Source organism: Mixophyes fleayi, chromosome 2 (assembly GCF_038048845.1).
Source record: "Mixophyes fleayi isolate aMixFle1 chromosome 2, aMixFle1.hap1, whole genome shotgun sequence".
Taxonomy (NCBI): Eukaryota; Metazoa; Chordata; class Amphibia; order Anura; family Limnodynastidae; genus Mixophyes; species Mixophyes fleayi.
The window spans coordinates 164138962-164158333 of NC_134403.1; the positions used below are offsets into that span (position 1 = coordinate 164138962).

Consider the following 19372-nt stretch of genomic DNA (forward strand, 5'->3'; position numbering starts at 1 on the left):
ATTCCACACATTTTAGACTTCCTACAAGATATACTAAAGGTCTTGCCTTAGTTTGTAATTTTTTTAAAGAAATATTATGATTTTATAGTAATCTATCTTGATTCGATTTATATTTCTAAAAAGAACTTTTAAGTGGTTAATTTTTTTTAGTTTTTTCGTCTGTTTTGAAATTTAAATAAATATTAAAGAGAAAAAAAATAGCTTGAATTAAAAAAAAAAAAAATCATTGAAAATGAAAGATGTTTATATGGATAATTAAGTAAAAAAAAAAGGGCATAGTTAATCACAGATGGTCAAACCTCTATTATCTCTGTTATATTGCCTACACGTGTTCCAGCATATTGCTTCTAAAGTTGTGATTATGTAGCAAGGAATCATTCTTTCATTTTACAAATATTATACACACACAAATTTGTATCTGATCATTTTAGATTTGCAAATACTTGTTTCAACCATGATGAATTTTGCATATTGACAAACAGGGTTTAAAATCTAAAAGTCTATTCTTGTTACAATCTGTTCTTGTCTTTCAGATTTGGATTTAACCTTGACACCCAGTGGAGATGTTACCAAACAAATTGGAGACAGTCTTTCTGTTTCATGCATTCCTTCTGCTAGTAAAAATGTTTCAGTCACGTGGATGAAAGTAAGTCTTTATTTCCCTCCCCCACGTAGTCCTAATATATTCTGTGTTATATAAGTGGAAGTCTTGAATTGTGTACACTGATTATCTCTGTGAAAATGCTTTTTGAGATTTAATACCCTTTCACATGAACTCCAGCAACAGTTACATTGTTGAAGATTGCTTATAAAGCACGTAACCTTTTTACCTATAGTCCTTAATCTCTTAATGTATTCCTAACTTCAGAGTAACCGTTTCCCTTACATAATATTACTGTTATTAAAATCATTACCAACAGAGAATAGGTATTTCATGCCTGACTACATATGCATAGACAGGCATATATAAATATAGGTGTGTCTTTGCCAGTTCAGTTTGCATAGTTACATTTTAACTGAGTAGTTATTAGAATTTTTAAAATAGTCTGGCAGCATCACAGGAGTTGTCTACTTTGAACAATCCCTTCTTATCAAACATGCTACCTGAGATCCCCAACCTTTTACTTTGCTACTGGTGGACTCAGTCCACCCTTTGCGCTTCTATCGAACTTTCATATTCTCTACAGCATGCAATTTAGCAGAAGTTATCTCTTGGCTTCAGGTAACAGGAGGGCTTATGGGGAGATTCGTGTCATCTCTCCTTTAAAGCTTTTGCAATTAGCCTTTTTAATGGTCATTTTGTTTGTCTTCCATTCAAGCTGTTAAACTTGTACAAATTTGTCAAAGCAGGTGATACTATATATGGTAATGGCAAAGTGTATATTTGAATTGTTTAAAGGTAAAAATGGGCAGAATAATGCAAAAATGTCTCTTCCTATTTTCTGTATTTCACAATGTAACTTGCAACCTTTTAAAAGTTCACATATTGCAATGTGCTAGCAAAAGAAAGCTCTCAATCACATACGCTTCACTTTCAGGAAGGAATATTAACATTATCCCCAGTGAAACTGACTCATCACAAATGCATGTAGGAGTCACAAAGCATTAAAACTCTGATATGGAGGAAATATTATGTTTTGCACTTATTTTGATGTGTGGCTGCTACATTTCAGCACTACTGATAAGGACAGGGAGTATAGAATGCTGTTAGTAGAGATTTATCAGTTTTATGCAAGCTAGTTTGAGGTATATATTTTTGCTTTAGGTAAGCCATATAAACTCTCTAAAAAGTTACCAGATTTTTGACATAATGATAATTCTCAGAATTTATTTTTTAAGTTTGGTGTAAGGTGTCATTCAAGCGCTTTCATTCACGTATTGGTTACAGAGGCGAACGCAGGATTTGTAGAGGGGGGGTTTCCACACCACGCCGCCAGTGGGCGTGGCCAGCATGCATGGGGGCGTGGCTATAATTTTAGACAGTGCTTGGCTGCTCTCCATCTCTTCCTAATTCCCATAGCATACATGGGCAATGCTGCATGCACTACTGTTAGGTGCACACAGCTCTCCCTTTTCAAATAGAGCCGTGTGAAGCAAGAGCAGGGTCCAGCCAAATCAATTCATCAATTATACAGTGCCCCAGCCTTGGGGGGGGGGTTTCCAGGCACTAGGAAACCCCCCCCCCCTTCTCGGTTTGCCTATGGGTTAGGTTTTAGCTGGCTCCACATGTGTAGTACCTATTTTCCAAACTTGTGATATTGGCTAATACTAATTTCAGTAGTATTAGTGATGAAAACTGCTTTGTTATAATTGATATAGAAAACTGGCATATGAGACCTATCCTTGGTCCATAAATCTTTAGTTGCTCTTTGAAAACACATCTCTTTTTTAGAGGTGCCCATATCCTCGATAACACTATTAACACCATTGCACCCTCACAACTATCCCAATCTCCACTCCGAGCCACACTCGCTCCTCTTGTTTCAGGTGTGCCCTCTTCCCTTTAGAATGTAAGCTCTCTAATGAGCGGGGTCCTCCATACCCTTTGTTTTCATGTCTCTATTCATTTTGTCTGCTTAGTCTGTTCTTGTGTTAGGTATGTCCTGTATTATGTATGTCCTCGTCTCTCTTACTATATGGAGCTGCAGAGCACTGTGGCGCCTTACAAATCTACGATAATAATAATAAATCATCTAACACTTCCTTTTGGCTGCCATATCAAATAAAACTATTATAATCGAATAATGATTAGTGGGAATTTTTTCCAAAATCTAAGTACATCAGGGTTCTGAATTTGAAAAAGTAATCAGCTGTGGTAAAGTTTTCCAATGAAAAAAGTGTGACCGTTTGGGAAAACTCTGACTCGTGGGAGCCCTAGACCTGTGTGAATGAGAACATGTAATCCAATACTCCAGATCTCACTGCAAATGAACACAAGTAATCCAAATAATTCATAATTCACTGGTAATACAGTTGTTGGTGGCAAAGTCACTCTTTGCTGTTATTATGTTGTAAGCCATAAAAAAAAAAAAAGTCGCATGTTAATTTTTATTTATTATCTTTTGTTTAGATATTTCCCACATGCATGTGTGTAGGGAATGCTAAAGTTTTTTTTAATATATTTATATATCTCCATAAATCCATCCACATGAATACTGGCTAAGTTGTAGGAGGATTAGGATCCCGGTTGGACCTCCTGTTGCTGTACACTGGCCAGAACTTTGACTCGGGGAGCCTGTTCTGGGCCTTCCGTTGGATGGGTTTGGATTGCTTGTCTGTCTGGTTATGCATTCAGAGACTCCTGCACCGATTGAGATGAAACCAATCCGAGGTGGTCCAGTTGGATCCTGGTCAGGTTTTAGGAGGGTTAGGATCCTGGTTGGACCTCCTATTTGTGTACGCTGGACAGAACTTTGACCCGAGGAGCTTTTCAAAGCCTTCTACTGGATGGATTTGACCAAAAAGTCACATACTTGTAACATTTGATCCAAGAAGATATACTAGGGGGTTGAGGTCCCAGTCAGATCTCCTGTTGGTGTACGCTTGCCAGAACTTTGACCTGAAGAGCCTGTTCTGAGCAATTCACTGAATATACAATCAAAAATTACACTGGGCAGCCACCTCATGGGTGTGTTATAAGGGCTGCTAAGCTGTTAATTATTTTAAAATGTTGAAAGTTACATCCAACTCATTGATAGCTTAATAACTTTTAATAAGATTTAAACCCCGACAATGCAGAGTACTTCAGCTGGTATATAGATATATATGCAGCACAGTAGGTAGTACAGTGCTGCCTCACTGTGCTGGCATCATGGGTTCAGTATCATCCAGAGCCCTATCTGTGTATGCTTACCCAGTGTTTGTGCCGCTGCTCCAGTTTCCCTCCACACTCCAAAGACCTACTGATTAGGTTAATTGGCTTCTAATGAAATTAACCTGTGTGTGTTTTTGGAAATCTAGATTTTAAGCTCCACTGGGCCAGGAATTTATGTGATTTATTAAATATTCTTTGTAAAGCACTTTATAATGTGTAGGGATTAAATAATTGATAATAAATATGTGATTTGGTTGTTTGTGCTACCGATTTATCATCTCTTTTGCCAAAGTTAACTATTTTCTGTCTCTGGTATGTATCTTTAATATGAAAAATTAGACCTAAATTGATATATGCTTTTTGTTATTTTCACAGAACCAGAAAATTCTTACTCAACCGTCATTTACCAATCTGCAATATCGAGATTCAGGTACTTATGAATGCGAGACCAGTCTTATGGAAGTTGATGGTCTAAGGAGAAAAAAGACACTCAGGCTTGCTGTGGAAGGTTAGTAAATCTTGTGGTTAAAACACATCCATCAAAATAACAATGTTCAGTAATGGGAGTCTTGTCTTTAGGAGGTTGTCTTATCTGAAATAAAGTGGGGCTTCCTTCTATTTTATGCTTAAATAGGATCACATACTTGTGTGTACATATATATGACTACTTTGAAAATCTTCTTAAATTACATATACATATTGGAAAAACATTCATGTAAGATTTAACATTGGTTATAAGATGGGACCAAGTTATGCTAAAACTTTTGTTTGCATTTTTGTTTCTTAATTTAAAGTTCTATTTGTCCCTCTAAGGAAAGCCACGGATCAAACTGTCCAAGAGAACAAATGCAGATGGAAAGTCAAAAACAATCATCTATGAGGTAGAAGGATTTCCAAAACCTGAAGTGCAATGCCTCAGTTTGGGAAATGGAGTATATCTAAACAAAGTAAGTAATATTTCCGAAATTTAGTTTAGTCAACATGGCATCATTATAATACAAGTGTGTGTATATATATGTAGATATGAAGGTCACTTCCAACAAATCATACGGATACGAGCAGGGCTGTTTCTCCTTAATAAACTGATTTTTCAGTGTGCAAGAACAGCTACTTGTATAATAACGATGCCTCAAATTTGGAACGGGAAAAGTACATAAATTCAAATCCTACATCGGGATCATCTGTTCTACCTAATGTATGCAAGTCATTCCTTGGGGTATGTATCAATCTGCGATTTTTGCAAGTCACCGATAATCGTCGACTTTGCAGGGCAGATTTAAAACGGCAATGTCTTTAAAGGCAAAACTTTCCGTTTTATATATCCACCCTGCAAAGTCACCGATAATAGGCGACTTGCAAAAATCGCAGATTGATTTACTCCCTAGTGTTAAATGTGTCCTCCTTACATTGTAATATATAAATGTTATGTTGTGTTCATCTCATCCCATATCTATACATATACCGATTAGCCAGAGCATTAAGTAAGTGTGTGTTTATGTATGTATGTATGTATATATATATATATATATATGTGTGTGTGTGTGTGTGTGTGTGTGTGTGTATATATATATATATATATGTATATATATATATATATATATTCCTATATTTTTATGAATTGCCTACATGACAGATTCCTATAAAGCAAATAAACCCATCTTATGAATGTAGTATGTTGTAGCTAATTGTATGTAGATTAGTGCAGTTTTTTTTTTGTCATTAGAATAATTTAACTCAAAGCAAAGGGTGTAGTCCCCTGGGTCCTACACCACATAACCAAAAGTATGTGGACACCCGAACATCCCATTCCTATTAATGAGGTTTGGCATTTAGGCCTGGCTGGTATTTGGCTTTTCAAGTCATTCCAAAGGTGTTCATTGTAGTTTGGTGTCAGAATTTTTTGATAGACCTCTCTGTGTGGAGTTAGTTATGCTGAAACGGTAAATTCCCAAAATTTACCAAAACTGTTGACACAAAACTGGACGTGCACTATTCTCTAGAAAGTCATTGCATATTTTAGCATTAAGGTTTCCCTTCACTGGAACGAATGGGCCCAGGACAAACTGTGAGTAGCGGCCACAGACCATTATTTCCTCCTCCATCATACTTTACTCATGGGTAAGAAACATTCTTCTGGAATCCGCCAAATGCATATTTGTCTATCAGGCTGCCAGATGGGAAAGTGTGATTCCAAGGAAAGTGTTTCCACTTCTCTAGGGTCCAATGGTGCTGTGCTTTACAGTACTCCAGTCAGTGTTGCGCATGGTGATAAGAGGCTTGTGTGCAGCGGCTCTGCCTTGGAAAGCTGTTGTGCTGACTTTGCCTTCAGAGGCAGTTTGGATGCTGGTAGTGAGTGTTGCAACCGAGGACAGACACTTTATATGTGCAACACGCTTCAGCATTCATAGGTCCCCGTTGTGTGAACTTGTGTTGTATACCACTTTGCGACTGATGTGGTGTGGCCCCTAGAGGTTTCCACTTCAAAATAACCACACTTAGTTTACCCGGGCAACTCTAGCAGGGTAGAAAAGATGAACTTGCTTAATGGAAAGGTCCTATGATAATGCCACTTTGAAAGTCACTGAGCTCTTCAGTATGACCCATCATTTTTTAACTATGGAGAGTCCATAACTGTATGCTTGATTTGATGGACAATGTTGGCAATGTATGTGGCTCAAATAACCAACCACACTAATTAGAAAAGGTGTCCACATACTTTTGGCCATTTAGTGTATTTTCAGTTTCTCTTGTTTATAGACCTCTCAAACTCTTAGAGTAGCAAACTGTAAATAGTTGTATTTAGAGTATTTCAAGATGTATTTTGGATGACTTGGTAAAAATCTTTTAAACCTTTTACATTTCTCTGGCTGTAGACTGAAGAGACCACAGTAAGTTATGGAAAATATTCTGCCAAAATTATCATCTCTCCAGAAGAGAATGTCACCATAATCTGCAGTGCTGAAAACAAACTGGGGAAAGAAACCTTTTCTTTAAATATCTTCGCAAGTGAGTACTTTGTTTCAGTCCGGTGTTATTGTTCTAATTTCCCCTATATTGTAAGCACCACAAAGTGTGTGGGCAAAAAAAAATGCATTTGCTGCTTTCATCTGTAACAATCATCCTTTTCTGTTATCATTCAAAATTGTAACATAGTTTAAGTCTAGTTTTACCATAAATTCAGTCCATAGTCCTTGTTGTGTAGTATTGTGTGTATGGATGGAAGGATTGAGCTATTTAATTGGCAAGAAGCAAAATTGACTGACAGCTTACGGTTAAATTGTTGCAGAAAGAAAGCAAAAGGCCTCTGAAATCGCACTAATTTACAGCCTTTCTTAAGTGTTAGATGTGAATTGGGAATTGTCACTATGCTGTCTTCTTTGTCTGTATTAACCTTGTCATCACGTAGAGGAGGATTCTGTAAAGAAGATTTGGTTAGTTGTTGCCTATTATATCAGGGGAAAAAGTGAAACATATTCAATTGTTTTACTTGCGCTATGGGATAAGTCATTTTACTGTTGAATATTAAAATACATTATGATGGTGAAGGTGACTTTCATACATCATCAAAATATATAAAAAAAAATTTAATTTCACTTCTCAATTTTTCCTTTCAGTCAGCACCCCAGAGCCAGTTGAGCCTAATGATAGAAGTGGTAAGTATAGTAGTGTAAGGTGTTTTCCTCTTCTTAGCTTTTCCAGTTTCTTTCCAGCATACCACCTCCTAATTACTATAGAGAACTGTCTTTCTGCTGCACTTTAACTCTTAACAGGCTGTTCTGTCTTTGTAAGTCAGAGATCTTCTGTTTGGGAAGGTGAATAGAATATTCAATGTGGCGGGGGTGACTGGAGCTGTTGTGTATATTGTTTTGCATACTAAATGCTTGACAGTGTATGGGAAGAAATACAATTAGTATGTGTCTGCACTGAGAGAATGGTGTGAAACAAGTCTCAAAGTCATCCTTGTATGTCATGTCTTTTTTAACAGAAAGGTACATTTACAAAGCTGTTCAGATGCATGATCAACTTCAGATATGTTTGTTTACACTTGTGTTTGTAAAATTCAGTCTTTTATTATATCTGCTATGGGCTTTGTTTAATCCAATAATAATCTTTTTATTACAATAACTACTTTTCTAGGTGACAGTAATGACCATGCAAAACTTATTGTGGGAATTGTTGTGGGCCTTCTACTAGCTGCACTTGTTGCTGGATTAGCTTACTGGATATACATTAAGAAATCTGGGTAGGTGAACATTTTGTTTCATTGATATTTTTTTATCTCCCTATTTATACTATCCAATGTCAAGGTTTGAAAGATAAGACTCCTCATTGGAGCTGTCAATAGAGACTCTCAAATACATTGTGGTCATATGTAAATGTATCTGATCATATTGGCTACTAATTAATATGTTAATGATAGTAGATATTTTCTGTTTGTTTATTGAATGGGTAAATTTTAAGCCAAAGAGTAAAATGTAAGTTGATTTATAAGAACTATTAATAATGTCAATCTCCGCTAATGTCAGGGTATGGGAAATTGTTCTTTATTAATTTTACAAATTCATTGTTATGATGTTGCTAGATTCAGTTAGATCAGAATACATATCTTTATTCACATAATGTCTTAAATGCTGCTTGTGCTATCAACATATTGTGCAATTTTTAATATATATAGTCCAGAAGGTGGCTGTAAAATATATTTAACCTTTTGTGTGTGTTTATATATAATATGGCATTGTCTGACATGCAAACATTTGCATGTTACAAGAGCTCCCTCTATAGCTGGATTCTTAAACATGGCCGCTTTACCAAAGTGATAGAAAGGGCACCTGACTGTGCTTATTGTTTGTTGCACAACTTATGTTGTGTTAGATCGACAATCTGTGCAAGTTTATGTACTTCCCTACTTCCACTACTATATCGCACTGGGACCATGGCAGCTGACAATACATGCAGCGTAGAATGATTTCACTTTGAAACCGCTATGAGCTGTACAGCCCAGTCGTGTCTCCTTGGATACCACGGTTCTCCAATCAACAGTTGGCTTGTATTCTTCTCGTGGTCAGATAAGTTGCTGCCTGTAGGGAGGGTCAGAGACTTCCACTTCTAGGCAGGTTAGTTATTGTTGTAAGTTAATGGAACATTTTAAATAAAACTTAATGGAAATGTAATATATGAAGTATTTTGATCTGAAATTTGCAACCATTCAGCTCCCGTGGAACTTCAAACCCCAGTATGCGTTGCCTATAATACTCTGATTTTTAGTTCATGAACTGCTACAGTATGAGAGAAAAGCCACGGGTTGTCTATATTTTGTCTAGACTATGGGTATAGAGAAGAGTCATCTGGGGGCAAGGACTAGATGTCTTGGTATTGCCAGGAAAATGTTCCATCGTCCTTTCATTATATTTGTTAAATTGCTACTGGGAACACTGTTCCGTTTAAATGAATGCGTTCAAATCTTATGAATATCTCCAAATATAGAGAGAAATAAACTTGCATTTCTGTAGTGAAACAAATCAAACACTTCAGTAGCCAAATCTTTACTGAAAAGCTGCAACTGTGGTGTAATGTAGTAAAAAAAACATGACTAAAGTAAAATACAAGATGAGTATTTGAGTGAAATATCCTGTAACACATTTATATGGCTATTTTGCTGGTAAATGTTGTCTTGCAATATTGAGAATCAACAAACATGGTTATGAGCGATATAGATGTGTATATAGATATATAGATGTATATATGTGTGTGCTCACAGAGAAAAAAGAAAACCAAATAGTGCAATATTGTCAAACAAGTTGATCCAGTGTAATCCCCGCCACCTATAAATGTGCGTACCAAAAGATATAATAATGAACGCTTATCTGTATAGTTGCTTATACGGCTAAAGCTCTCCCTTGCTCGATTCACTCCAACAGGTTTAGGACAGGCAAACAAAAATAAAAGGTCCCATATAGTGTAGTATGTTGAAATACAGTCCAAATTGATTAACAAATTAAAATACACACGCACAATAGAAATATGCAACAGAGCTTATCTGTAATCCAAGTGCAATCCTTATCTCCACATTCAGTGGGTTCAGGTGTCATAAGATTCGGCTGGTGGTAAGTCTGGATACAGATGCCAAGAAGAGAGTACCAGTCTGTACTACCTTACCTTGATAGGTCATCATATATATCCAAAGCATGCTTTATATAATCAGAGTTCCGCTGTCCCTGTAATGATTTCCTAGTGACCCTCGTTCATGGCTGCAACATACACCATGTATACCAGATGTATTTGCATTGTACCATTTGTTCTGGTAGATATGGACTCAAAATGCTTAACTTTTTCACTTTTACATGATCAATGCAAGAAAGAAAAGTCACCAGATTTATTATTGTGCTTACTCTAAAAGTAAAGCTTGTCTTCACTAGAAACTCCTGTTTTTCTTCTGCAGTGATTGTTAGACATCTGAGCTAGCAGATAGGAATTACACTTTCTGAATAATTATGCTCTTGTCTAAACAGTAGTCATAGTCTAATGGTGAGTCTAATGTCATTTGTGTATGTTAAACACAAATATTTGTTCAACAGCAAATATATAACCCTGTTATATATTGCTTCCCTCCATAATATACAAAGCACTTCCAGCTGCCAAAGTGCAAACTTGATTTGTGCTTTGTCTGTATGAGGTGCACAGCATAGGTGGATTTGTATATGTAAAGCAAAGGATTTATTGTATACCCACCAATGGTGCAGTTTGATGTAGAAAATGGAAATTCCGCTGATGTAAAGACAATTCAACTGCAGTAACTATGGCCACCTATGCTGTTGATATTCTGTAATAGAAAAGTGCAAATGTTTATGCAGATGTTCTGTTAGATGTACACTACAAATTGTATGAAAGTTGTTTAATTTTTTTGTTGATTTTCTAAAGGCTATATTTAAAAATAAGGTTTGTTCGTTTTCTGTAACCCAGAATACTCATTGTGAGAAAAAAAGTGTTTTTTGCACAGCCCTAAACATGATTCATCAGAAGCTATTCTGTAGCTGGCAAAATAAATATTGTCTTATGGCTCATTGTGCACATGCTGTTTCCAAAGTAGCCTGCAATTGGGGTGGAATGCATCAGTTAGTTCTCCTACTGAAGTTTAGAGCCCTTTCATACACTAAATTTATGCTACATATGAGTTTTTGTTTTTGTGTTATGAATATGCATGAAGACCATGCAAGTGAAATAAGGTCCATATTTAAATCTTGAAAAACAAACTGCATTTTTGCTAAAAACATACCAACACAACATTCTTATTGCCAAAAAACTAAATTAAATTTTAAAGATGCATAGTGTATTTTGTTTGTTTGCCTCCAGTCATATATTCAGGTCACTGGTAAAGATTGGAGCTCACTACTATCATGTGCATCTAATGATGGAGAGTGTACAACTGCCAGTGTTCTACTCCGCTGTACCAAAGCACTGAAGCCCAATCTCATGGCCATGGATTGTACTTTTGTGTTGTTTGAACTGACCACCAAACTCCCCCAGTCTTTGCAGAGCTCCATGGTGTACCTATACTGTGTTCTGTCTGTATGAAGTAAATGAGAGAAGTTTTTTAAGTATATAAATGGCAAAAGGATTAAAAAAAGATAATGTAGGACTCCTATGAAGTGAGATGGGTGTATTGATAAATGATACTAAGGAAAAAGCAGAGGTGTTAAACCCTTTTTTTTCTTCAGTATTTACTAGAGAGGAACAAATGGTAGGAGTAATATATAAAAATGGAAATGAAACCATACCATTAATTAAAACTGGGTTGTCAGAGGAAGAAGTCCAAAGGCAACTGAAGAATATTAAGATAAATAAAGCTCCAGGTCCAGATGGCATACACCCAAGGATCGTTATGGAGCTAAACTCAGAAATAGCTAGACCACTATTCTTAGTTTTCAGAGATTCAATCTCATCAAGCTCAGTAACAAGGGATTGGCGAATAGCAGATGTGGTGCCGTTGTTTAAAAAGGGGACGAGATCACAACCAGGGAATTATTGACCTGTAAGCCTGACATCAATAGTGGGGAAACTACTGGAAGTTATTTTAAGGGATAGTATTCAGGATTACTTGGTGTGCAATAAAATTATTAGTGGGAATCAACATGGATTTGTGAGGGATAGGTCATGTCAAACTAATCTAATTAGTTTCTACGAGGAAGTTAGTGGGAACTTAGACCAGGGCACACAGTAGATGTGCTCTACTTAGATTTTGCAAAGGCCTTTGATACAGTGCCACACAAGAGGTTGGTTTACAAAATAAGGGAACTGGGTTTAGGAATCAACATTTGTACTTGGATCGAAAATTGGTTAGAGAATAGGGAACAGAGCGTTGTGATAAATGGAACATTTTCTAATTGGTCAAAAGTGTTAAAGTGGAGTTCCTCAAGGTTCCTTGCTGGGGCCAGTCCTTTTTAATATATTTATTAATGACCTTGGTGATGGTTTAGAGAGTAAAGTTTGTATTTTTGCAGATGACACTAAACTCTGTAAGGTAATAAATTCAGAACAAGATGTAGCTTCTATACAGATTGAGAATCTATTGGTCAGGGATTTTTCATTAAGATTATAAAAAGAACACCATTAATTATTGAATAAGGTTTAGAGTTTAGAATTATTTGATAAGGTGGACCTATGATTGAATTCATTGGCTTAAATGAGCTAAAAGATACAAGAGTAGCCCCGCGGCTAGACAATTATTGTCTATTTTAACTAAATTTACATTTATATCATTGTGTTTCAATCATCATCTTTTAATATTTCGATACTAGAACACTGGTTTTAATTTGATACCAATAAAGATTTATCTTTTATTATGTTACATATCACTATTATATTAATGTGTATGGTTATATCCATTAATGAGTGCCCCATGCGATCATTTCTTCTCTCTTGTTTCTTACAATAAAGGTTACTAAACTTTATGATCGGGTGCATCCCTCCTCATCAGTTATTTAACTCTTACTTAGTAAAAAGGATTCATATATTTAAAGGAGGTTTATTGGTACACTTGGTGCAGTCAATTTTTGTCTTCAAAATGTTTAAGAAAGGGTTAGACAAATTTTTAGCGGAAAAGTGTATCCAGGGATACGACCGTTAATTAAAATGAAGGATAGTACTGGATATAGGGTAAAAATAGGACTGTAATATTGGGTCTGGGGGGATTTTCACAATTGAAACAGATTGGCGGTTACTTACTCTGGATCAATTTCAAATAGAAGTGTAGGATTGCAGGAGATCCAAAATAGGTTGAACTTGATGGACTGGTGTCTTTTTTTTTAACCTCATCAACTATGTTACTATGTTACTAAGTTTTACAGTTGCATACCATTTTAAATGATTACCAAGTTTGTAGTCCTGTCTTATTATTTCATGACTTGGCTAATGCAACCTTTAAAATGGGCTTGCTCTTCAGAATTTCACCACTCTGGGCTCATTTGCATTTGCACTGGAAAAATGGGTATAAACACATTAAAATGACTGCCTGCTTTAGTCATTGTGACAGGATGGACCGTCTATGCCACCCTGTCTGCTGTTTCTGGGAACCCTTTGGGCTTACTTTGCCACTGTTCCCTTTTGTTACCCCAAATATGCCCTCTTTGCTGCAGTAGGAGGGGCTTACACGTGCTTCGGGGTGACTGACGCTGCTGGCGTACCCTGTTACTGGTGTGCCTGGGCTGGTACTCCTGACCGCGTTCTGAGGATCAGGGTTGCTGTAGATGGATCCCCCTGGCCTATCACACTGGCCAGAGTTGCTGGGTAGCGGGCAGAGCGGTGGTACTGGGTGCTGGGTCCAATCCTCAGAACAGCCGTGAACGGATTAGAGTTGAGTCTAATCTGTAGGTCACAGGATAGAGAAGTTTACAAGCAGGTCTTTTGAAGCAAGTGATGTTTATTTGCTCTTACACTAGTTAAAGGTACCAGTGATCAGGTCAGATGAAAGACTATACACATTTGAGACTTGTCTTAGCAGGAGGTAATCTGTCCTCCTGTCCTTTAACCAATCTGGGCTGATTCGTGCAGCCTGCACGTGAATCAGCCCAGAGAAGTTTAACACCTTTAACATTGCTGCTAGTGGCAGGAGGGAGTATACTTCCCCCTGTCCACGAGCTGCCAGCCCAAACTGACTTTTAGTGACTGGGTGCAGGGGTTTGGCTCTGCTCCCTGGACGAAAATAGTACCAGGGAAGAGCAGCCAGATGCCTGGGTAGCCGTTCCTGCCCTGTCGCTAGTTGAAGCTATTTGAGCTCCAAACTAGGGACTTGGCTTCTTGGGACCCCCAGGAGGCGCTGCACCTTCTGTACCTATTTGCTTCCAGGAGGTTGGTTGTTAAGTCCCTCCGGCAGCCACTGAAGCTGGCTGCCGGAGGGTGAAGAAGATACAGGGCTGCCTCTGCAGCCCCAGCACAGGGTAAGTACTTTCTTTATTTTACTCGGGGACCCGGCCACAGTCATGTTTTATTGGTGCTTTTTAACTTTTTTTTTTTCAATGCAATTGCCTTGTGCTTTGCCTAATATATTCTATTACACTGAGAGCCCCTTTCAAGATGATATAAAAATGTAGAATGCAGTGGTGGGAACTAACCCTATTTATAATGCCTGTTTCAGATGTTAGCAATGCATTGGTGTGAACAAGTCCTTAGTCCCAAATATTGTAAGTTAGACTAATTAATTGCTCTAGATGTGAAAACCCACTATACTGCAATTGATTAACAACGGCTAAATCTGAGAAGCCGAGTCTAATAAGAACTCCAATTTTTTTTTTATTTTTTTTTTTTATCAGGGACCTTTGCAAGGAAGGTCCTCAGAACTAGTCAGAACTAGCCTTATTAGGCAGCAGCAGACCATACAACATGACAAGAAAGGAATGCTAGTTAATATACAGGTGAAGGTCAGAAAAGACAGAAATAGTATAGAAACATATAACAAGGCAGGTTTCACAAAAAATCGGGGGCCAAGAACAAGTCAGGTCAGTATCAGACAGTTAGGAAGAGTAATGTTGAAGCACCACAAACACTAACAACTACTGCTCAGGCATCAGAGAATAGTCTGAGCGTGTGTAAATAGAAAAGTGCCTGGACACACGGTCACATATCACAAAACAGAAATGTCTATAGAACATCTGGAATGTAAGCTCTCACAGTCAAGGTCCTCTCTAGCTATTGTCTCATGTATGTCTTATTTGTATTTGTACGATTGTCCAGTGCTATGTGTCTGAGATAGCAGGAATGCAAGATCATTTTTGTGTTCTGTCTAACAATATACTATCAAAGAGCATATTGTGAAGTAAATCACCAAAAGGAGTTGCTCTTAAGGCACTCCAGTCCACTAGTAATATAAAATGTATAAACAATTTTATTAAATGATATCTTTAAAACAATAGTTATCTAGCTAGATCTCAAAAGTCGTTACACATTTTAACATGCAAACATGTGAAAAGGTATGAAAAATAAGTGTAAATAGAAATAAAAACAGACCCGTCAGGGAAGACGGTTTGGGTGATGTGTAACTATCGTAGTGTGAAAAAAACACATCTTTTTTTGAAAAAAATCATATTTAAATCAGATTTTTTTTATTTATTTTTTTAAATTATCAAGTAAACAAATAAATCAAGTAAAAACAATAATGCAAAGTTCTTTTAAAATACTGTATCTTTAATGTATTCAATTTAAATGACTTGACAGTGTCACCAATCATGGCATGGCACAACAAACTAGGGATGTGCACCGGCGACTTTTGGTGTCTCGTGTTTTGTGTTTTGGATTCGGATTTTCGCGATGTTTTGGGTTCGGATTTGTTTCACAAAACACCTGCCGAAAGGTTTTGGATTCGGATTTTTTTTGAAAAAAAGCATAAAAAGTTCAAAAATCAAGTTTTTGGGCTTATTTTCACTCCTGCGCTATTATTAACCTCAATAACATTCAATAACAAACATTTCCACTAATTTACAGTGTATTCTGAACACCTCACAATATAGTTATTAGTCCAAAACGTTGCAACGAGGTATCTTTCTGGACTGCGTAGTGGAGTGGTCCCCACAATATAATAAGAAAACCCTGAACTTGTATGAATCGCACCAATAAATGTATCTGGACTGCGTAGAGGAGTGGGTCACCACAATATAATTTAAAAACCCTGAACTTGTATGATTCGCACCAATAAATGTATCTGGACTGCGTAGAGGAGTGGGTCACCACAATATAATAAGAAAACCATCAACTGGTATGAATCGCACCAATAAATGTATCTGGACTGCGTAGAGGAGTGGTCACCACAATATAATTAATAAAAAACCCTCCCCGGCTCTGAATTCCCAAAAAACAAATTCTGGACTGCGTAGTGGGGTGGCCCCGGTACTAAATTTGATACCGGGGCCACAATATAATAAATACACCCTCAACTGGTCAGGATTCCACCAAACAAGTATCTGGACTGCGTAGTGGGGTGGCCCCGGTACTAAATTTGATACCGGGGCCACAATATAATAAATACACCCTTAACTGGTCAGGATTCCACCAAACAAGTATCTGGACTGCGTAGTGGGGTGGCCCGGTACTAAATTTGGTACCGGGGCCACAATACCTCCTCCAAGTTCCAAGTGTAGTGTTTATAACATATTAACACTACACTAATTCTAGCACGTCAATACCTCTTGTTTTAAATAATGACAGGGCATTTAACTTTTGATTTAATTTTTTGAATTTGTTGACATATTTTCTTTTACATTTTGAACATGGCAAACGACTGTTGAATGGTCACATAATGCCAAAAAAATAGTTGCAAGATGGAATTGTCCTTGGGCCCTCCCACCCACCCTTATGTTGTTGAAATAGGACATGCACACTTTAACAAACCAATCATTTCAGCGACAGGGCTTACCAAACAACTGTGGCTGAAATGATTGGTTTGTTTGGGCCCCCACACCAAAAAAACAATTCATCTCTCCCTGTACAAACTAAACAGGCTCTACTGAGGAAAGATGTCGTCCTCATCCTCAACCTCTGATTCCTCTCCCCCCTACAGTGTGTACTTCCTCCTCCTCACACATTATCAATTCGTCCCCGCTGGACTCCACAACCACAGGTCCCTCTGTACTATCTGGAGGGCAGTGCTGTACTTCATTGAGGAATTGATTATTCATTTTTATAAACATCATTTTTTCAACGTTGTGAGGAAGCAACCTCCTTCGCCGCTCACTGACCAGGTTCCCCGCTGCACTAAAAACTCTTTCCGAGTACACACTGGAGGGGGGACAACTCAGGTAAAATAGAGCCAGTTTGTACAGGGGCTTCCAAACTGCCTTTTTTCCTGCCAGTAACAATATGGACTGTCTGACATGTCTATTTGGATGGTGTCAGCAAAATAATCCTCCACCATTTTTTCAATTGTGACAGCATCCAATGCAGCGACAGTAGACATGTCTGCAATGGTTGGCAGGTCCTTCAGTCCGGACCAGATGTTATCAGCATCCCCGCCAGCGGCTCTTTTAGAAAAACTGAGCTTTTTCCTCGCAGCCATAGATGTGGAAGAAAATGAGGGTGGAGCTCTTGGCATGTCACGGTCCTCTTCAGAGGACAATCTCCTGACCAGAACGTCTTTGCACCGCTGTAGACTTGTGTCCGCCGGAAACAGAGACCCAACATACGCTTTAAACCGAGGATCGAGCACGGTGGCCAGAATGTATTCCTCTGACTTTAAAAGAGTGACCACCCTCAGATCCTGGCAAAGCGTACGAAGGGCTACATCCACAAGAGCTACATGCTTGGTGTAATCGCAATGGTTTACCAGCTCCTCCCTCACTTTCTCCAGCTGCTTCTGCAACAGCCTGATCAGGGGAATGACCTGACTCAAGCTGGCAGTGTCGGAACTGACTTCTCGTGTGGCAAGTTCAAACGGCTGGAGAACCTTGCACAACACTGAAATCAGTCTCCACTGCGCTTGACTCAGGCATCCCCCCACTCCTTTGCCTATGTCGTAGGTGGCTGTGTAGGCCTGAATGGCCTTTTGCTGCTCCTCCATCCTCTGCAGCATATAGAGGGTGGAGTTCCAGCGCGTCACAACCTCTTGTTTGAGGTGATGGCAGGGCAGGTTCATGCTTTTTTGATGTGCTTCTAGTCTGCGGTAGGCACTGGCTGAATGCCGAAAGTGTCCAGCAATTTTGCGCGGCACTGCAAGCATCTCCTGCACACCCCTGTCACTCTTGAGGTAATGCTGCACCACCAAATTAATGGTGTGGGCACAATGTTACTGGCATTGTCTGACACCACAAATCCCCATGAGAGTCTAAGTGGGGTAAGCCACTGGGAGATAATTTCCCTCAGTTTCTCTAATATGTTGTCAGCGTTGTGCCTCTTATTAAAGCCTGTAATACACAATGTTGCCTGCCTTTGCACGAGCAGCCATTTTGTAGATGCTGCTACTGATGCAGCTGTTGCTGTTGCTGCGGAAGGCGATGCATCTACCCAGTGGGCTGTCGCAGTCATATAGTCCTTCGTTTGCCCAGAACCACTTGTCCACATGTCCGTGGTTAAGTGGACAGTGGGTACAACCGCATTTTTCAGAGCACTGAGGACACTTTTTCGTACTTCTCTGTACATCCCGGGTATCGCCTGCCTAGTGAAGTGGAATCTCGACGGGATTTGGTACGGGGTACACAATACTCTCATCAACCCTCTAAATCCCACTCCACTGATGGCGGACACCGGGCGCAAGTCTAACACCAACATTGCAGTTACAGCCGCAGCTTATTTCAAAGGACAAAAAATGCAGGTGGCCCAGTGATCCAGCCCAAGATAGCCCTCTATGGGACAGGCCCGGGTGGCAAATGCCCCCCAGCCCAGCAAGCCCCTGCACATCATCCCAAACTGGGCTTCCCTGACAGGTCTGTTTGTTTTTATTTCTATGTACACTTATTTTTTATACCCTTTTCTTATGTTTGGATTTTAAAATGTTAGCCAACTTTTGAGACCTGGTTAGATAACCATTGTTTTAAAGATATAATTTAATCAAATTGTTTTTACATTTTATATTACTAGTGGACTGCAGTGCCTCAAGAGCCAACCCCTTTTGGTGATTCACTTCATAATATGCTCTTTGATCCATACTTATAGTTGGGAGAGTACCCCCTCAGATTATAGTCTTTATTTGCTTGGAATGTGAATATAGATGAGGATAGTCCAATCCCTTGAGCGGATTAAAACCGTTCTTTGCCTCTCTATATACTTTGTAAATTACCATACCAGTAATGGCATGAATCAATTCTAAAACACAGTGAAGAAAGTTTGTTTAAGCAGCTTGAATGCATTTCTGTTTTGGACTATTAGCCAAATTGATACATAAATAAAAATTATGATTTTGACTTTTAACAGCATATTCTTTCCAATGTCAGATCAGATTATGCTACAACCGAAAGTTTTTTATTTAACGGAACTCTCTGCTGTGCTTTACTAAGTTAGTAATGCTGGTGTTATCATTTTAAGTCCTTTATCAAACAGTGTCTTCAAAATAATAAGGTGTTAATATTTTCAGAGGTCTGA

General features: G+C 38.3%; 1 protein-coding gene across 2 annotated transcripts in view; it reads left to right on the forward strand.

The window, feature by feature from the left end:
- Positions 1–19372, forward strand: part of ALCAM (activated leukocyte cell adhesion molecule) — a 98968-nt gene that overhangs the window by 63540 nt on the left and 16056 nt on the right. The window contains exons 9-14 of one of the 2 annotated variants that reach the window (XM_075194905.1): positions 534–646; positions 4190–4322; positions 4628–4761; positions 6688–6820; positions 7429–7467; positions 7952–8057. In XM_075194905.1, coding sequence (XP_075051006.1) covers positions 534–646; positions 4190–4322; positions 4628–4761; positions 6688–6820; positions 7429–7467; positions 7952–8057 — 658 coding nt within the window. The remainder of the gene's footprint in view (positions 1–533; positions 647–4189; positions 4323–4627; positions 4762–6687; positions 6821–7428; positions 7468–7951; positions 8058–19372) is intronic. The other variant, XM_075194906.1, reaches the window with a different exon arrangement.